The 19,529-nt window shown below is 35.6% G+C and overlaps 1 protein-coding gene across 1 annotated transcript; it reads right to left on the bottom strand.

The window, feature by feature from the left end:
- Positions 1–4,034: 4,034 nt before the first annotated feature.
- On the bottom strand, positions 4,035–19,529 carry LOC112782789 (kinesin-like protein KIN-12D). Its single transcript, XM_025825382.3, has 38 exons — positions 19,297–19,529; positions 18,579–19,209; positions 18,314–18,469; positions 18,116–18,199; positions 17,341–17,460; positions 17,087–17,200; positions 16,900–16,992; positions 16,613–16,773; positions 16,444–16,518; positions 16,239–16,326; positions 16,097–16,155; positions 15,939–16,002; positions 15,778–15,843; positions 15,488–15,685; positions 14,899–15,003; positions 14,575–14,810; positions 14,426–14,495; positions 14,270–14,332; positions 13,834–13,878; positions 13,664–13,743; positions 13,488–13,536; positions 11,695–13,368; positions 11,136–11,579; positions 7,975–10,410; positions 7,469–7,576; positions 7,259–7,380; positions 7,050–7,137; positions 6,844–6,918; positions 6,422–6,664; positions 6,235–6,333; positions 5,926–6,000; positions 5,785–5,843; positions 5,561–5,672; positions 5,366–5,476; positions 4,922–5,092; positions 4,782–4,847; positions 4,440–4,559; positions 4,035–4,351 (listed from the first exon to the last, which is right to left on the bottom strand). Exons 2-38 carry the CDS (start codon positions 19,206–19,208, stop codon positions 4,208–4,210), a joined length of 8,703 nt encoding a protein of 2,900 aa, XP_025681167.1. The 5' UTR covers position 19,209; positions 19,297–19,529; the 3' UTR covers positions 4,035–4,207.

The following is a 19,529-nucleotide window of genomic DNA, read 5'->3' as shown; positions in this document are numbered from 1 at the left end:
GGTTTCAGTTGCGATAAAAAGCTAACGTTTGGGGCTTTAATTTGATATATAATATGCCATAGTTTTCCTGAGGCTAGGCGACGCGAATGCGTGCTCCATGCAGACGCGTCGCAGTGACAAAAATCAGTGTGGCATATTTCTTCTCCAGCGATTTCTGGGCTGTTTTCGACCCAGTTTGCAGTCCAGAAAATACAGATTAGAGGCTATAAAGTGGGGGAATCCATTCATTCATGATCATGCTATCATACATTCAATTTTTATATTTTAGATATAGTTTTTAGAGGGAGAGGTTCTCTCCTCTCTCTTAGGTTTTATGATTAGGATTCCTCTTAAAGGATTTAGGATTTCAGCTCTTTCTCAGATTCAATATTCCTTTTACTTTATATTTCTCTTTTACTTTCAGATAATTTATCGCTTTTATTTGTTAATTACTTATGATTGCCAAATTGGCTTATGAACTATTCATGTTAGGATTTTCTTTATTTAATATAAATTGAGATATTTCAGATTTATGATTCTTATTTAGCTTTTTATATTCTTGGCTTTAATTGATTAACTGGAGATTCTTGAGTTATCAAACTTATCGTGGTTGTTAATTGTTATTTTTACTAATTGAATTGAATTCTACTATCTCTAGTCTTTCCTTAGGAGTTGGCTAGGGATTGGGGATCTAACTAATTAGTCCACTTGACTTTCCTTCGCTTTAGAAAAGGTTAACTAAGTGGGATTAAAACTCAATTCTCATCACCATCGATAAGGATAACTAGGATAGGACTTCCGAATTTTCATACCTTGCCAAGAGTTTATTTAGATATTAATTTATTAATTCCTGCAATTTATTTTCCTTGTTCAAACCTTTCAAAACCCAAAATTTTACCTTTTCCATAGCTAATAGTAAGTCATACCTCCCTGCAATTCCTTGAGAAGACGACCCGAGGTTTGAATACTTCGGTTTATAAATTTTATTGGGTTTGCTTAAGTGACAAACAAAACTTTTGTAAGAAAGGAATTCTTGTCGGTCTAGAAGCTATACTTACAACAAAAATTTATTTGCAAAAATTATAGATCGCGCGAGAGTTTCGTTTTTCAATACCATTTTGTCACTGAAAAGTTTTTAGTTTCAACAAATTAGCCCATAAATGAAAAAAGACATTCCTGGCACCCCAAAGACATTGGTGAAGTTTGTGAAATATTTGTGATCTTTTAGGTTACATGTTAGTTATGTTTGTCAACTTTTGTGATCTTTAAGGTCCAAGAGTGTCTTTTCTTTCGTTCAGGTACTATTTTGTTAAAATTAAAATCTTTCTAATACCAAAATGGTGTTATTCATCTTGACAAAATTTTTTTTTTTCTAAATTGTTAAATATTAATTAATATGTATAATTTAATAATTATTTCAATAAATTTATAATTTCTAAAGACATAAAAAAATTAGAATTTTTAAATTCACAAACATTAAGTCTTTATAATTATAAATATGTAATAAACATAATTATAAACCAAATTTTTTGAAACAAAATAATAAAACTAACATTGTCCAAAGCAAAACAAACATTGTCCAAAACATATAATTAAACATCTTCATATTTATAATCAATCAGATATAAAACATAATCCAAAATATAACTTAGAACATCTTCAATTATCATCTTCATCCTCTTGTAGATCAATAACATCATAGAAATTTGAATGGCCATGACAAAAAAAAAACACCTGACCCGGTGGGGAAGCCCGCCTTGTCCGCCAAAGCCCGCCAACGGTGCGAGTTAGACGGACTTTTTAAGTTTGACGTTTTCAAATTTTCAGCCCAGCTTGCCTTTTTTGGCGGGTTACGCAGGTCGGCTCAGCGGGTTTCGGCCCATTTGCCACTTCTAGTTATAGACCTTTTAGTACTTGTTTAAGTGCTATTAAGTTAATAAAAAAATATTTTTTCAATAAAGAGATTTTTTATTTTTTAACATGTTTGGTAATTTTTTACTAGTAAAAGTAAGTGTTAGTTTGGATTGGCTTATTTGAGTAAGAAAAGTACTTTTTATCATAAATAAAATATGTTTATTAAATTTAAAATAGGTTAAGTAAGATTTTGGTCATGTATAGGCCAAAAATATTTTTTGTCTCTAGCTATTTTTGCATACAAAATCGGTCCTAAGATTCAACTTATTTTTAAAATCGTCATTCAGACCAAAATACCCTTCTCTTATTCTTTTTCTTCTTCTTCATCACAACATCTCTTTTTCTTCTTCATCACAACATTTTTTTGAAATAAATAAAGAAAGAAATCTGAGAGATTGAGAAGAGAAGGGGAGAGAGAGAGAGAGTGTGCACGAGCTCACTAGAACTGCCGTGCTACTGCCATTGCCTTTGTACTCCGAAATCGCCGCCAAAGAAGGGAAGAAGAGGAGATCTAAAACCGTTCGCAGAGAAAAAACATGTCCATGAGCGAGCGTGATGGAGACGACTTCGTGGAGAAGACAGAGTCGCTGTCGCTGCTACTTCTTGTTGTTGCCACTGCTCCTCGTATGCTCGCCATCGTTTCACTTCGTCGTCGCTATTCTACGCTCGCCACTATTTCATTTCTGTTTCTTCTGTTTTTACTTCTGATTTCATTGTTGTTGTTGCTGATGCTGTGATGAAGAAGAAAAAAAAGAAGAAGAAGAGATGTTGTTCATGAATTTGAATACTTTGTTGTTACTGAATATTTTGTGATGTTGTTGGTGGTTGTGCTCTATTAATGGCTTATTTGTGGTTCCTTTTTCCTCCATTAATGGTTTTTCTATTTTTTTTTAAATTTTATATTTTTTTTGTTAGAGGTAATTTAGCCCAAAATTATAAGATTTAGATTAAAAGAACGATTTGAAAACTACGTTAAACTTTAGGGACGATTTTGTATGCAAAAAAGAAGTTGTGAACGAAAAAAATTTCAACCTATATCTTAGGGACCAAAATCGTACCTAACCCTTTTAAATACATTTGGATACATCTTTGAAGAAAATTATTTTTATTAAAAAAAAAAGCAAATTATTTGCATTTTTTTAAAACCAACCATACCTTGCTTTTGAAAAAAGCATAAGCAAAAAATGTTTTTAATACTTTAAAATTCTTTTAAAAAGTCTATTCAAATGTGAAATAACTTTTATCTATTAAAAAAAATATCTTTTTAAAAATTAATATATTTTATGAGAAATTATTGTTTACATCTTTTTTTTAAATATTTTTTACATAATAAATAAGAAAAATATTTTTATATTATTATACTCAAACATAATTGATAAATAAAAAAAATTTTTATATGAAATATCCAAACATAAAATTACTTTTGTTTTTTTTAATATCTTTTAAAAAAAGACAACTCTAAAAAATATATTTTTTTAAAAACTCACCCAAACAAATTCTTAATAAGGGATGAATGAATTTTTTTTTTTAGTCTTTCTACCTATTAGCCCTATCTATGATCCAATTTTTAAAGATATTTATTTCGAATTATGTTCAAAATATATTTTTGGCCACTTTCACTTTTTTACTGTTTTTTTTTTTCATAAACAGTACCAGACTGACACACTCCACTCCCATTTATGCTAAAAATTTTTATTATGGAAGATAAATATGTGCAATTCAATTCTGTTAGTGGTGCATGTGATTTTATTTTGATATGGGAATAAGTAATCGCAGGTCCGATTACTTTGTAAGTTAGATTTTCAAAATTTTTTTAATATCAAATCAGAGGGTCCGATTTGTTTGTTGTGATGTTTAAAAAAAAATTCATAAATTGGAGGGTCCAATTTTTGTTCTTAATAAATTGCATGGTCCGATTTTTATTCCCAAAAAAATCAGAGAATCCGATTTCCATATTTTAAATAAAAAAGTTCCACATTTGAGAATAACATATTTATCATCCATAATACTAAAAAATACCATTTCCACCCTAATATCAAAAATAATTTGTGTCCCATTTACATTTCGCAGATAACAAAAAAAATTTTTTTTTTGGTGTCTTGAAAAAAAAAAGATTAATATGCCATATTTTGAAGAGTTAATTTGACATAATAGACCTTTTAGGCCCACTTTTATAATAATAATAATGTATCTTCTTTTTTACCTGTACATACATACTACATACATTACCTGTTTATTTACACGATAATAAAAGAATAGCTCAGGATTGCAAAACATGATACAAATATTAAATAGTGTTAGCTAACACTACTTGCTATCGATCAAAACTGGAAAGGAAAGGAGCTTGGGATGATGTCCTTGGTGGAGTTGTTGCATGATTCTCATCAGGTCTTGAATTCAACGGAGAAACATGTGGCATTAGCTCAGATAATCGCACCTTTTCTTTTATGATTTTATTCTGGGCAAGAGTTACCGTGCATTTCTGTTAGCTATTTTGAAAGTTGATCAAAAAGCATCATTCTCTACTACTTTATCCTGCGCTTTACCTTAAACTTCAAATCTTCCTGTTGCATTTCCAGATTAGCTATCCTGTTCTTGAGCTCCTCTAGTGCCTCCTCAGCTAGAGAGGGGTTTATTTCTGACATTCGCTTTGTAAATCCTGCAGCCTGAAGTGAGCATAATAATTTGAGAGTTAAAAACCAACCAAAATCATTTTTTGAAGTTCAAATAAATGTGTCCTAAATCTTGTCCCTATATGAAGTGAGTCATGGATCAATCATCCATATTATCATATACCAATTACCAAGGTCACTGTCACATCATAAAATATGACATTCAGTTAAACTATTAAAAGGGGAGAGCAATAACCAAAAATCATTGTCACTAACCTTCAGAACATTGGTTGACAATCTCAGTAATTGTTGTGCTAATTGTACTTTCTCTTCTTCAATCTCCTGTAGTATTTAATACATTCGAAATTTTAGACATTAATCGTCATTAGAGACTTGTGTTTAGGTGACTGCCTAACCTTCAGTTTTGTCATCAGACGTTGCTCCTCATTGAAATCAAAACATGGTTTCGCACCAGCAGAAGCACGAAGACGTCCAAAATCTTCCTTGACCCGTGAAACAAAGATGTTTGCCTTTCGTAGATTTGCGCTGAGTTCTTCATTCTGTATTTTTAATCTGTTGTTTTCCTCCTGTTCCATTATTCCAATAACAGCCTCAAAATTGATTTCAAGGAAAATATGATTTCAAGAATACTTATCCATGTAGTTCATAATCCGTTTTTATATTATATGAAATCAGTTTGTTGAAATTTAGTGGTGCAAAATCTAGATAACTATCCTGCATGGTAATAATTACATGAAACCATCGTCAAATGATTCTCTAAAGATTTGAAACCTTAACAGTGCAAATAAAATCGAATCATCCACCATCCATTAATTTCAACTAAAATGGTTAAATACTACCTTAATTTTAGCATGATGATGAATACGCTGCTGAAGGTTTTGCTGACCAGACAGCTTCTTGATTTCTTCCTCCAGTTCCATTACTTTGTTTTTCTTACTTAAATTTTCCATCTGCACAGAAAAGTGAACAATTTTGATGTAAACCGGAGAAAATAGATGTAATAAAAAAGGATATAAAGCATAAAAGAAATTTACCTTCAACATTTCATTCTCAGTTTTTAGTAACTGGTCTCGTTGTCGAAGGTTTTCCAATGCAATCTGTGCAGCTACTATTTCAGCTTGTTTCTTTTCCATTTCTCGCAGCCATCTGGCAGATCGTGTTTGAAAATCATAAGGATTATGTGTGAAAGAGAAGCTAACAATGGTTCAAAATCTGAAACTTCAATATGAACCGCCCAAAATGAGTGAATGTTACTTACCCTTGTCTCTCTTCAATAAATTCATTCAGCTGCTTCTTTAATTTGGTAACCTCCTGTTCCTGAATTGAGCCAGAAGTTCAGATTAACTAAGTTTCAGCATAACGCATAACAAACATATATTATTATAAATTATAAATTTACCTTCTCTTGTGGCTCTAGAGTTTGAAATTGAGCTTTCTCTGCAATCTTCTGCACTTGCCCATTATCCAACAGTGACTACATTGACATGAAAATTAAAGATTAGCAGCAATGAGCAAATAGAACTATGTCCTGTTTATTAAGGAAGTACTTTTATTTGCACCATGTGTTCACCACCATAAAAATGCAGGTGCATTACGTCCTTTAAAAATTATTAATACATAATGATAGCTTAATAGCTATTTGGTTTTATACTAATAAAGTATAAATTTCATAAAGTCTAGCCAATGGCTTTGAAATATTTGAGCTTACCACATAAGAGGTCATATCTAACTTGACTCCAAGTAAATCACGTATTACATCATGGGTCATGCTCTCAGCAGCAGCAAGTCTAGCGTTCAGTGCAAATATCTGGACAAAGAAAATGATGAAATATATTTAACCAGTAACAAAGCCGAAGTCCAACAACTGTAGAATAGGAACTTCAGGTAAAAGCTACCTCTTTCTGTCGACATGCTGCCTGGGCCTCTAGTTCTTCAATGCGAAGTCTTGCAGCAGACAGCTCCTCAACTTTCTCATATTTAATCTGTTGTGCCAGGCCCAGACCAATGCACTTGAAAGGGGAACTGGAACCTCGAGACTTGGAAGCATTCTTCTCGGACTTGTTTGGCAAAGCACTGCTGGATTGTGTAGAAAGCTCCTCAGGTTTGACTTGCTCGACCATGGCTTCCAATGCTTTGAACTGGTTTAAGATAATGATACAATTATATTATATAGCTAAAAGAAATAACTAGGAATAACCTCAGAAAGAATGCAAGATTGAACTCATGAACTGTATGTGCTGAGCTGGTACTGCCAAGTCATAAATTAAACTAAGATGGCATCCAAGAATATTTTACTGAATATAATTACTATATTTACTTTCTGTTTGTACTCCTTTGCCTGCGCTTCAGCATGCAAATTTAGCTCTGAAATATGAGCCTTCATTTGTACAATCTGTTGAAGACAAGTCAAGAGGGGGGAATGGAATTTGTATGTTATATCATAAACTTCAATTAAAAAAAATATAAGAATAAAACATATATATAAAGCACCAGATGCAGTTAGTCATGGTCTAGAAACCTTGCCTCTTCATTCTTTCCTGCTAAATCCCTTTTGAGAACAAGTATCTGATTTAAAGCTTCTTCAAGGCTTTTCTCCCTTTCATCCAAGAATCTAAAGGAATGGAAAGAGAAATAAAATATTTTACTTCTAATTAGCATGTTGTATCCAGTTGTGTACAGTATAAAAGGTGTATATACATCCAAGGCAAACAATTGGAATAAATGCCCTCGACCTTTTCATGTCAGTATCAGCATTTCTAACATTTTGCATCTGGTCTTTCAATGCATGTAGCTCCAATTCTAGATCTTCTCTTTGCAGGCGTTGTCGTTGTGCTTCTCCTTTGATGATGTCAACCTGAATAATAATTCTTAATTTATGAGGTGAAATGGCTCTGAACTAAAAGAAGCTTCCTGTGACATTAACAAAATCATTGACAACATACTTTGTTTTCCAGTACATTTACAATACTTTCCAGCTCTTCAACAGATCTCTCTAGGAGTTTCACCTCTGCTTCCTTTTCTTCAGCATAAACTTTTCGTGTTTCAGCCACCTGCGATTGTTGTCACTAATATCAGATGGGAACATGGAAGAAAACCATAACCCAAGTAGTCAACCGTATGTCACATTCACTGATGAGTTTATAAATATACCTAGTAGCTAATACAGAAAAGAAAATCAATGTATAAAAGATTCAACCAGTTCTTGTAGGTTATCAGTATCACTATTGCACTATTGCTTTGTTCCGTTCCTGCATCAAACTATGGAAGTTTGAATCAAAATATTTCCTGATTATTAATCTAAACTGCACATAAAGTTATAACTTATGCAGGTGCTAGATTTAAAATTGTGCACCATACACACCTAAAGCTAATACGGCTCTGTATATCATTTTACATATCTAAATGATTAGCGCATTCAACTTGATCAATAAAAAGTTAAAAACATTACCTTCTGAGCTTCTTGAGCAACTGCTGCATTAGCTTCAACTTCAGCTTCTGCTTTTTCAAGACTTTGTTTGAGGCAAATTATCTGACCCTGAAGTTGATCCCTCTCGGCAGCAACTTCATCAAGATCATCACTCAGGTTTTTAATTGTATCATTCATTTCGCCAAGAACACTGCTCATTTCCAAGATTTCATCTTCTAAGCTCTCTGTGGTCTTCCTTTTTTCCTTAAGCTCATCATCAACCAATTTTCTCGCTGCCAAGCTATCCTCAATATGAGTTCTAAGATCTTGATTTTCTCTGGATTGCAACTTTAGAGCCTCACGCTCTTTAGAGAGATCCAACTCAAGAGCTGTAATGATGTCTGATTTTTCTTGCAACTTAGCTTCAAACAGTTGACAATTGGAAACAGCATCAGCAAGCTCACCTGATTTAAGAGCAAGCTCCGCTTCTAATGATTCCATTCTAGCCATCATGTCATCGATTTCATCTTTTTGGTCTTTACTGTTAGATGCTGACTCCTGCAGCAAGCTCAGGTCATAGAGCAACCCTTTAATTACATCATCCTTTCTGGACACCTCAACTTGCAGTAAGCTTTGCATTCTAGTTATCTCCAAATCTCTTAGGCTCAGCTCATTCTGAAAGTTGCAAGATGAATCTTCCAACGTGCTGTTTACTTTCATCAACTCTTTCTTCTGATGTTCAAGAACAGAAATGTGATGGAATGAACATGTTGATGCCACATCCTTCTCTATGAGATCTGCAATAACTTTATCATAATCAGCTTCAAGATCCAGAATCTTAACCTGGAGTCTTTGCTTTGCTTCCTTAACTTCAACAACTTCTCTCTTCAATGCATTATTTGAACGAGCAGCATCCTTTAGAAACTCTATGTTTTGTTCAAGGGCCTTGTTTATTTCACCCATCTCTGCAATCCTTGAGACATTCAGATTTAATTCCATTAAAAAGCCCTCCCTTTCCACTCGTGCATGCTGAACTTCCCCTTTTAGAAAGGAAACTTCAACTTCCTTCCCTACAAGATCCACAATAACTCTGTCATAATCAGCTTCAAGATCTTGAACCTTATCCCAAAGTCTTTTATTTTCTTCCTTAACTTCAGAAAGTTCACCCTTCAGTGCAATATTTGAACTAGTAGCATTCTTTAGACTCTCTATGTTTTGTGCAAGGGCTTTGTCAATTTCACCCAACTCTGCAATTTTTAATATATTCTGGTTCAATTCAACTAATAGGTCCTGCCTTTCTACTTTGCGCTGCTGAATTTCTCCTTCTAGAACAGTAAGCTTGACCTCCTTATCCATCAAAATTTGGTCTGCTAACTCAGTTCCTACCTGGGAAAATATTGTTTCTTTCTTCAAATGCTCAATCAGTGTAGAGTACTTGGTGAAGTTCTCCTCCACATGAGCCAAGTGATGGGATATATCTTTTAATTCAGAAGCATGGATGAGTGATTCGAAGTCTTTCGCATACCAGTCTTCCATAAAATATTCAGCTTCAGACTCAACAGCCTCTACTTTCTGCTTCAGTTCTTTCTCTTGATCTAAAAGGGATATCACTGCATCGTTATTGCTCATGTCCAAATCCCTCATCAATATAGCAAGTTGAGATCCCATTTCATTAGACCTCTGCAACATCATCTCCTCCTGCAGCTGCAAGTCTGATATGTTTTTGGCAAACGTGTTTAGCTTCAGGGTGATCTCACCGGCTTCCTCTTCCTTCCTTGAAATACGGTCAAAACTGTGTTTGATGTCAGCCAGCAGCTTCCCTTTTAAGACTCTGCACATATCAAGCTCTTGCTTTGTCCGAAAGTTGTGTTCCTTCAAATCACTTATAATAGAGTTTGATTCAGATAAGCCGTGTGATAGCAAACCATTTTCTGCGTGCATCCCAGTTACTGTTTCAAGTAGAATACCCATGTGACATAGATGTAAGACGGAAATAGCGGAGTCTTTCAAAACTATCTCAGACCAGATCTTCTCAAGCCATGGCTGCACAAATTTAGTAGAATACAAAAACTGGGACTTGATGCAGTGTAAGTCACTAGCTAAAGACATAAAAATTTCCTTGATGGTCAACTGTACCTCTTTGACAGCATCATCAAGCTCCACAATCAAGTTCTTTGTTTCAAGAAGATTTGACTCAACAAGGTTCTCAATCTCTTGATGCTTCGTATCAACAACAGCTTGCAGGCACTCAACCTTGATTATTAAGCTACCCTTCTCATCAAGTAATGTGACTTCTCTACCTTTAAGTCTTTCAATATCAAGCTTCATCGACTCATTAGTTATCATTAATTCATTAATTCTACCATTTGCTTCTCTCATTGCATCTTGAGCTTCTTCAAATTTAGCAAGAATACAGGACGCCTCTGAAGCTTTCTGCACTCTAATAGTGTTTGCCTCTCCAACCTCATGTTCAAGCCACTGCACCAAGAAGCAAGAAGGAAGGTTAGTGCTAACTGCTAAGAGACCAGCGCTACATGGAGCCATTGTGTCTGCATGTTGGACATGCTGCCCTGACAGAAACTCTTTGACACACGTGTGCTACATGTCTATTTGTCTATTGACCAAAATATTTTAAAAAACAAATAAATAAATAAAACAAAATCTCTTGACATGCCCAAACATGAATACATGTATTACGAAGTTACGATGTCTTAACCAAAAAAAGAAAAAAAAAAAAGGAAAAATAAGAATCCTCCCAAAATATCTAATACCACAACCTTGAAACAGTACAAACACAACTAAACTTCATTTTTAAAACAAAGTAAAATAAAATGTTTCAAACAAGAATTTCGATGGAAATTCAAAAGTCCCCTTCTTTTTTAAAGTATTTAAAATTGGCAGTCTGTAGTTTGACATCACTTACGATACCAAGATACTTTTAGAATCTTTTTAAAAGGTAATTTATATAGTATATGTCTAGCAAATAAATGAAGTCGGCATCTATGTTTCCCCAGGACAGTGCTGGTGCTTCATAGGATTCATTGTTAATAGAGAAACGTCCATGAGAAAAACAAGCACACAAGCAAATGAAATGAAATCAAGAAAAGCAAGTGCACATAATGCTAAGAAATCTCCTTACATAGAAGAGCAGCAGCGACAGAGGTGTCACACAGAACATTTTGTTAAATTTTCAAAACAAATACCTCTTTGGTCCGGTTCCAATGGGATCCAGCTTCTTTCATACTATTTTCTAAGTCTCTGAGTTTATGGTTGAGGATATCAAGCTTGGCTTTGGAGTGCTCTTCAAAGTTGATCATAGTTGCCTGCAGGGAAAGTATCTGAGTTTTGAGGCACTCAACACTTTGTCTACTCTGCTTTTCAGAGATTGACATCTCTTTTTTCTCTGCATGTAGTCTTGCCATCTCATCTTGCACTTGTTTTAAGCTTTCAAGAGCACATTCTATCTCTTTTCTCAAAAGTGTAATGGTAACATCTCTTTCACATGCATCCTTGCAGACTCTTCTGGATTTCTGGTTATCATGTCCACTTTTTGTTACCAATTCAGAGGGTAAGTCAGCCAAGTGACCTACACGTTCTTTAGCATATGATTGACCTGAATTATTGTATTGATGTGTTTCAGAACTTGCCTGCAAGAATGCAAAATAGCAAATACTAAATAAAAAAATTCACTAAGCACAGCCATGAGTGAAAAAAAAATGTGACAACCTAAAGGTAACAAACAAAAAAGCAGCATTAGCTTACCCCTATTTCATCATTATCGTCACAAGAAGATGTGCACACATCCATTGAATTTCTGTTATCAAGATTTCCTGAAGGCTTTGCTATTGAGGCCATACATGACCTCATTGAAGAGACTCCATCTCGTAATGTTGCTAGCTGCTCCCTTGTCTTTGAAATGGCACTTTTTTCAATATCTTCAAGCTTTTGTTCCAAAGCAAAAGAATGCTCTTGCTCCTCAGACAGCTTCTGCAATAATCGATTGCATCTTTCTTGCAAATGTGTTGCCTGTGTCTCGGCTTGAACAAGTGAAGCGGAGTGCTGAGCAAGTAGGGCATCCTTCCTACTGTTGGCCTCAGCTAATTCACTAAGCAGTGTATCCTTGTGCTTGAGATCTTTAAGGTAACCAAGATTCACGTCTGACATTCTATCCACAACAACAAAGGCTGCAGTTGCACAGTTAGCAGCATTTCTGAAGTGGTTTTCTGCCGTTATCAACTGCTCCTCCAGCTGTGTCACAATAAATGTTTTTTCACTCAGATCTGATGTTAACTGGATAACTTCTTTCTCTTTTTCCATGCTGTCCTTCTGGTGGGCTTCAGTAATCAGCATTGCTGCACTTCGTAGGGACTTCAACATGCACTCCATATCACTTCTTTTATTGCTTGCATCCTCCAAGCATCTTCTCAGTTCATCAATTAATAATTCCTTTTCAGAGATTTTTCTAACAATCATGCCAACTTGTTCAGAAATCCAGATCCTTTTATTAGGAAATGAATTGCTTATGTGGACAAGTTCATCAGAAGCATCAAGAAGTGACTCAAATCCATCAGAAAGAATCTCTTCAATCTCAGAGGTCAGTAGTTCCCACTCTTCAGCTAGTGACCTTAGGTCCATATCTTTCTGCACAAGCTCTTCACTTAAACTTCGATTATCATCAACAGTAGCAAGCAATTTCTCCTGCACTTCCTTCAATTCAGTTTCCAGATGCTGTATGCTCTCTCTCATTTTTGTTTCCTTCAAACGATTATCATGTACTTCATGTTGGAGCATTGCTAGTTCTTCCTGCATACAGACAATCACCTCAGCAGTTTCAGCCTCAGCCTGCCGACGGACTTCATCCATCTCTTCCTCATTAGATATTTGAAGTGCATGATCTCTTTGATAAAATATGTTCAGTTGCTTGGCTTTTTCGAGAGAGTCATGCATCCTTTTGAGTTTTACCTGTAAGGGAGACTCATTTTCAATCTCTGAACTATTTGAAAGCAAATTGTCCCTTAACTCTTTGCATGCAAATTGGTTCTTCAAGGCCCTGATTTCACACTCTTGCTTTCTCATAAGCTCCAAATAATCATTGTTCTTGTTTCTCATCTCTTCTATCTCTTGGATCGACAGAATTTGTTGAGATTCAAGAGCTTCAATAACAGATTTGGCCTCTTTCAGCTCATTATCTGAATCTTCTAATAGTTTGCTTTTCAGCAAAAGTTTGTCCTTTTCCATCTGAAGATCCTGTTTTAAGCTGCTTTTTTGCTCCTCCAATAGAGCACGGAAAGTCCTCTCTTCCTTCAGAATAATCTTCATTATGTCTAATTCCAGCTGCAAATTCAATATGTCTTCTGTGAATGTATGAGTTTCATGGTTCCCTTCAAGCTTAGGTGAAAGTGCTTGAGCTTCACGCAATGGTTCTTCAGTAGAAACCTAAAATATAGTCATTAAAAGAATGAACATTATTTTTCAAGAAAATGAAAAATCACGCATACAGTGGGTAACTAAAAAAATCTTAAATAAGAGGATGCTTTATCAGATTTAAGGACTACCTTTGTGGCATTTATGTTGGTCAATCTTGGATATAGAGATTCTAATTCCCTGAAAAAATATGCAATGCAAAAATAAATAAATAAATTAGGATTCTTCCGGTCAATATTAAGGGCTCCAATCTTCGTGCATATTATGAAATGAACTTCATCAGTATTCAGTAGAACAAACCGCATACCTACTGAGTTTCGTATTCTCCTCTAAGCAATAATTTAAGTTACGCTTGCATTCTTGTAACTCATCACGTGTTTTTTTCAACTGCAATCCATAAATGAAAGTGGTCACGTATACTGCAACTTTGCAGAAGAATAAGAATGTTCATTTAATTCTAAAGGCAGGATTAAAAACCTCTAGTTCAACAGAGTCTTTTTCTTTCCCGCAGCAGTGGTTTTTCTGCAGAAATAGTAATTGGAAAATGTTACAATGTCGTGTACATTAGTCTATAGGAGTGGCAAACTCCTAATTCGTGTTAAATTCATTTTTATTTACTTTCTGTCGAGTATCCAACATATTTCATGCTAAATAATAATTTATTATTAATAGCTATTAACTAATTTTTCTCGATTAAACTATTAAGAATTACTGAAAACAGATAGAGTGACTGGTAGATTGACAATAGCATCCTTCCTTCTTATGACTTCATGCAATACCATACTAGTAATATATTCGTTCATTGTTTTCAAATGAAATATTCAAATATTCTAACGACAGCCAAAAAGGGAAAGAATTCTTTAAAGACCGAAATGGAAATAATATATATCGCATCAGATAATTATCAACTGACCTGAGCTTCAATGCCATAATTTGAACTACTCAGTATGGAGTTTCTTCCATGAAATTGAAGCAGCTGCAAAAAAGGTTTTTCAATCACAGAAGCTTTGTAACAAGGAATCTAGAGTAGAAATTACTTATCTACCACATATCCTGGAGAAAAATGTACCTGATCCCTCAAAGTAGACACTTCAGCTAAAAGAATCTCTCTCTCCCTCTCTTCATAAAACTCTTGATATCTGTTAGTGTCACCATGAGGAACTGCTAAAATCAGAGAAAATTTATACTACTAAATCTTGGGGGAAAACAATATATCACCTTTTAAGTTGGTCTAGAAGCCTGATATTCTCCACTGCAAATCGAGTAACTTCAGGATTTCGTTCAAGTTTTCCCTTGAGTATCTGAATCTCATCAGACAGAGCTTTATTCTCTTCTAACAAAACTGCATCTGTAGGCATAGAACCAGAAATCTGGGATTCCAGTCTACGAATTTTGTCTTCACGAAACCTAAGCATCATTTTGCAGCTTCTAGCATCCTCCTCTCTTTGATGAACCTAAGCAACAAAGAATCTATACTTAAGGGCTGAACAAATATTTGAAATGTAAAACTCCAAGAGCAGGATGACCTCGTAAGAAAACTACCAAATAGTTTAATTGCTCAATCTCTGCCTCTAGTTGCTTAACAGAAGCTTCTGCCATTTGCTCCCTTCTCAAAGCTCCAGCAAGAGTTGATTCCAATGATTCTAACTGAACCACCAACAATTTTGAATATCATAAACAGAGTCATGGCATGAGACAATATTCCAATTTCATGGAGATACATAAACTAATGACTTGTATGTTGCAATTGACAAACAATAGATGCTAAATTAGCCACAAATAGTAACAAGTCAGTCTATTAAAATAGTTTTCACAATTACGGGAAAATGGCAAATTCAGAGCATGCAGCCTGATCCCTTTAAGCGAGGGGGTTTTGGCAGTTAGAACAGGCCAGCACCAAGATAGAATACATCACTAGTGTGGCTAAGGGACACCATTATGAAGAACCTATCAAAATAACCAAATTTTTCTATCTACTTCAGAAGCTTACCGATAACGCAGTACACAGAAAAATCCGAGAGTAAGAAGTACTTGAAGGACAGCAGAAAACTTGTACAAGAAGAGGCTTATAATTAAGCAAAAAACTGTCACATTCAAATGGATATTCGTTAACCAAAAAAACCAAGTGTACCTGTTTGAAGGACATTCTGATGCCATTGGATCCACAATCAATTATATTATCATCGTCATCTTGTTCATCCATATCTGATCCTGATGCATTTTCTACGCAACATTCTTCTAGAGATTGTTTTATATCTCTAGCAGATGCCAAAGAGAACGACAAAGACCTGGAGACATTCTGGCGTCGTTTGAGGGTAGAGAGCTCCTCCTGCCCGCGTCCCCCAAAAAAAATTAGACCGCGTAATTTTAATTTTCAAATTATTGACACACAGCTTACATTACAAGAAAAACAAATAACACCTTCAAAAGTCGTATTTGGTGCTGTAGAGCTATCACATCCCCAGAAGAATCTTCATTTACCACAGCCTACAAGGACGCAATTTACAACGTGTATTTGATTATTAGAATCATGCCATTCAACATTGGTCAAAGACTCAGAGTTATCATAGACTAGAACTAACATTATTCTGAATGAGTTTTGCTCTCTGAGCAAACTTAAGTGTATTCAATGTTTCAGCGGCACAACTGCAACAGTGAAATAGGTAAGGCTTCACTCTGTATCAGTTAAAATATGTAGAATTTCAAGGAAGGAAACTTAGTTCCAGGCAAATAAACTAACCATATAGAAGGGCTAACATTGGCAATTATCATTGTTTTTGAGTTTCCACCAAGAGAGTCCTGCATTTTGTGCCAAATATAGTAAAGAATAAGGATCAGTTTGAGAATGAAAATGTCGAAAGCAACCACTGAGTGGGATTAACCTGAAGAAGAAATGTTAGCCTAGAGTCTCTATATGGGATATGCCTCTGCTTCCCATTCGCCACATCCACTAGTATCATAATTACATGACTGTAAGATTGATTAGAAGATATCAGTTACATAAAAATAATGCACAGATAAGACAATTATATCTTTTGGAGTTCTAAATATATAAATATGCTTTAGAGAGGGAAAAAAAAAAGCTACCCCAAAGTAGATAGTGACTTATTTATGTTAGCTGCTTCCTTTAGTCGCTCACCCTCAGCACCAGAAGTTTTCTGTCTGTTATGAATGAGAACTTGGTGAGTACATGTTCATAGGTATCTCAAGCTACATTTGGTACAACCACATATCAGGAACCACATTATCATGTTACCTTTCTGAACCAGCTAGATCAACCAGGTTTAGCCTAGCAAAACGGTAATTGGTTGTGGAATCTTTCTCCCATGTGCTTTCAATTACACACGTAAAAACACTGTGGGACCTACTGCTCTCTCTATTCATGTTTGTTGCTGCAACCTTTCTATTTGCCGACCCCTACATTTCATAGATACAAAATAATGGGAGAAAGTCCACGGCAGAGACAATACATTCTAACGTAAAATTAAGTAAATGAGAGGAGAAATTTTGTTGGTGATGCCTCAAAAAAGAACACAGGAGTACCTGAATTAGAAGCCTAAGAATGTCACTCACACTTTGAACCTCAAACTCGGATAGGTTTTCTACATAAACCCCCCTCTTGACATCCTCACGCAGCTATGTAGATAATGCAGCAAAAGTAAATATACTAAAATAGTTAAAAACTTTACATATTTACACAACCATTAGATGATGGAAGAAACGAACTTACTAGCAAATTGGTGGATGATGGATCAAGTAGATCCGTAATCTGCTCATTGTAAATCTCCAAGAATGAACACTTGCAGTTGTATTTTAAATTCTCATCCCTTCGGCTTTCCTCTTCCTAAAATTTTAGTATAGAAGTGGCAAAAGTTCTTAAAAAATGGCGGGCCAAATATTTTAGTCATACTAAAAACTAGCTTTCTTATACAAATTATAAAAAAAAAAAAATATAAAACTAGTAGCAGTGAGAGATGAATTTACGGCTTGGATCCTGGCAAACAAAAACTCAAATATTCGTGGAGTCATTCCGCGATGGGGGCTGGGCTTCACATCTAAATCTTCAATGTCACCGAGCATTGTGTGTGTTTTTCCACTTCCTGTCTACATAATTGACAGACTTATTCATCATCTTATGCTTGAAAAAGAAACAAGCTGTGGTCACTTATTGTCCATTTCTAGTTATGTTATACAGCACCAAAGCATACAATTACTTTAAAAAATGCATATATTGCACACTTGAAAATTTTGGGGCAAATATTTCAATGCGTATACACTTATACAGCCCTACAGTAAGTTAGGCATAGAAACAAGGATGCATAAAACAACTGAAAATGCCTAAGCTATGCTTGCTGTTCTTATTAAGAAAATTTGCTCCCATTGCATCCCATTTCCTGTACAGCAGATACTCTTAACATATCCAAAGCAGGAATGACATGCTGAACCTCCTAAATTATGGGGCATGAAAGGATGAAACCTTTATGCTACTGTCAGTGCAACATTACCATTTGGTAATCGCAAATCTTTGCTAACAAGCAAGCAGCATACACTATCAAGGTTTATGCGGTCATGGATAACACAGATAATAAGCGGGATCACGATTTTCAACTAAATATGAAACCAATCACAATAATGGGGTTTTGCATAACCCAGGTAAAGTACACATAGCTAACAAATGAAATGCCTACAAGTTAAATTGCTTACAAGGATGAATAACAATAACAGAATAACAATTAGACTAATCCATTCAGCATAATACCTGTCCATATGCGAACATACAACTGTTATATCCTGAAAGGCAGTTTTCTACCATTGGAAGACCAGCCATTCGGAAAATCATTTCCTACATAAAAATAAATAAATAACTAAATAAATAATAAAAAGAGAGAGACAGAAGAAATTAACAACTTCATCCAGTGAATCCGTGCATCAACCTCTCTTTTCAATGCTAACACACCTGGTCTACTGTTTCACATGCAACATGGTCAAATGTGAATCGAGATTCCGGTTGCCCAACCCAAGTAATGCACTGCGCACTTTCTTGCTTCAAACATCTGTTATAACCATGCATACTCCTCTCCATGCTATTGAGGGGGCGAACACGAATAATAACCTAACCAAGTTTTCGCATTAGAATTCAAAACCCCCTTCCAAAAAAAAACCCAAAAATAAATAAAAAGAGAAGCTAATTAGCTCAATTGGGATACATATCTTAATCTTACCTGTACATTGTGATTAATCCAGAAGGAAGGATCTTCCTTGAGATCAAAGTGAGGCACTTCGATAGTGTTAATAACCGTTGGGGTAACAGCCGAGCTAGGAACCCCTTTATACAAGGAAATATAGCTTCCCAAGCGAGCACTGAAACTTCCATCAGCCTTACTCCGAACACTTGAGCTCGGAGGAGGCTTTGTCACACTCTTTGTCGGAGTGCTCTGCACCGAATTGCTCTCCGAACAAGCCGTGGTAGCAGCAGCAGCTCTTCCTCCAGTGCGTGTCACCCTAGGAGTGACATTACTCACAGCACCAGATCCCCTCCTCTCATCGCACATGGAAACTGCATCGTTCTTCTGATTCCATCCGAACCGGTTCTTGGACAGGACTGATCCTCCTGCTGCGTGCTTATCCGGCGTGCGAAACGGCACAGGTGGATCAGATCCTCTTGCTTTGTGGAGCTTAGAAGGAGTCCTCTCGATCTTGCTAAGAGAACTCCCTTCCTGAATTGTGTTTAGTGGAGGTCTAGAACCTTCGCCGCAGCTCGAAGCAGCAGATGCGGAATCCGAAGGATCCACATTCTCGATCTCTTCGTTTTTCACTGGATTTCGGCGCGTCAACTTGGAATCTCTCAGCATTCTACCACAGAAAAACAAAAAGATCAGAAATGACGCAGTAAGCACACAAAAAGAAACAATAATAAAAACTGCAGTGTTCATTTCATACCTGAATGAGGAGTTGAAGAACAGAATCCCGTATCTGCGAATTTGAGAAATTCTGAACCTTAATTGTTTCCTGCCTGTTCAAGATGGATTATTGGAGTTTTTGCTAGGGATTTGAGATAGAACTGGATCGCTCAACATAGATCGTGTTCTAACTCGAACTCGAACTCGAACTCATTCATGCACACGCACACAGACACTCTCTCTCTCTCTCTCTCTCTCTCTCACGCTAGATGT

This window comes from Arachis hypogaea, chromosome 20 (genome assembly GCF_003086295.3).
Source record: "Arachis hypogaea cultivar Tifrunner chromosome 20, arahy.Tifrunner.gnm2.J5K5, whole genome shotgun sequence".
Taxonomy (NCBI): Eukaryota; Viridiplantae; Streptophyta; class Magnoliopsida; order Fabales; family Fabaceae; genus Arachis; species Arachis hypogaea.
This window is presented reverse-complemented; position numbering and strand designations above follow the sequence as displayed.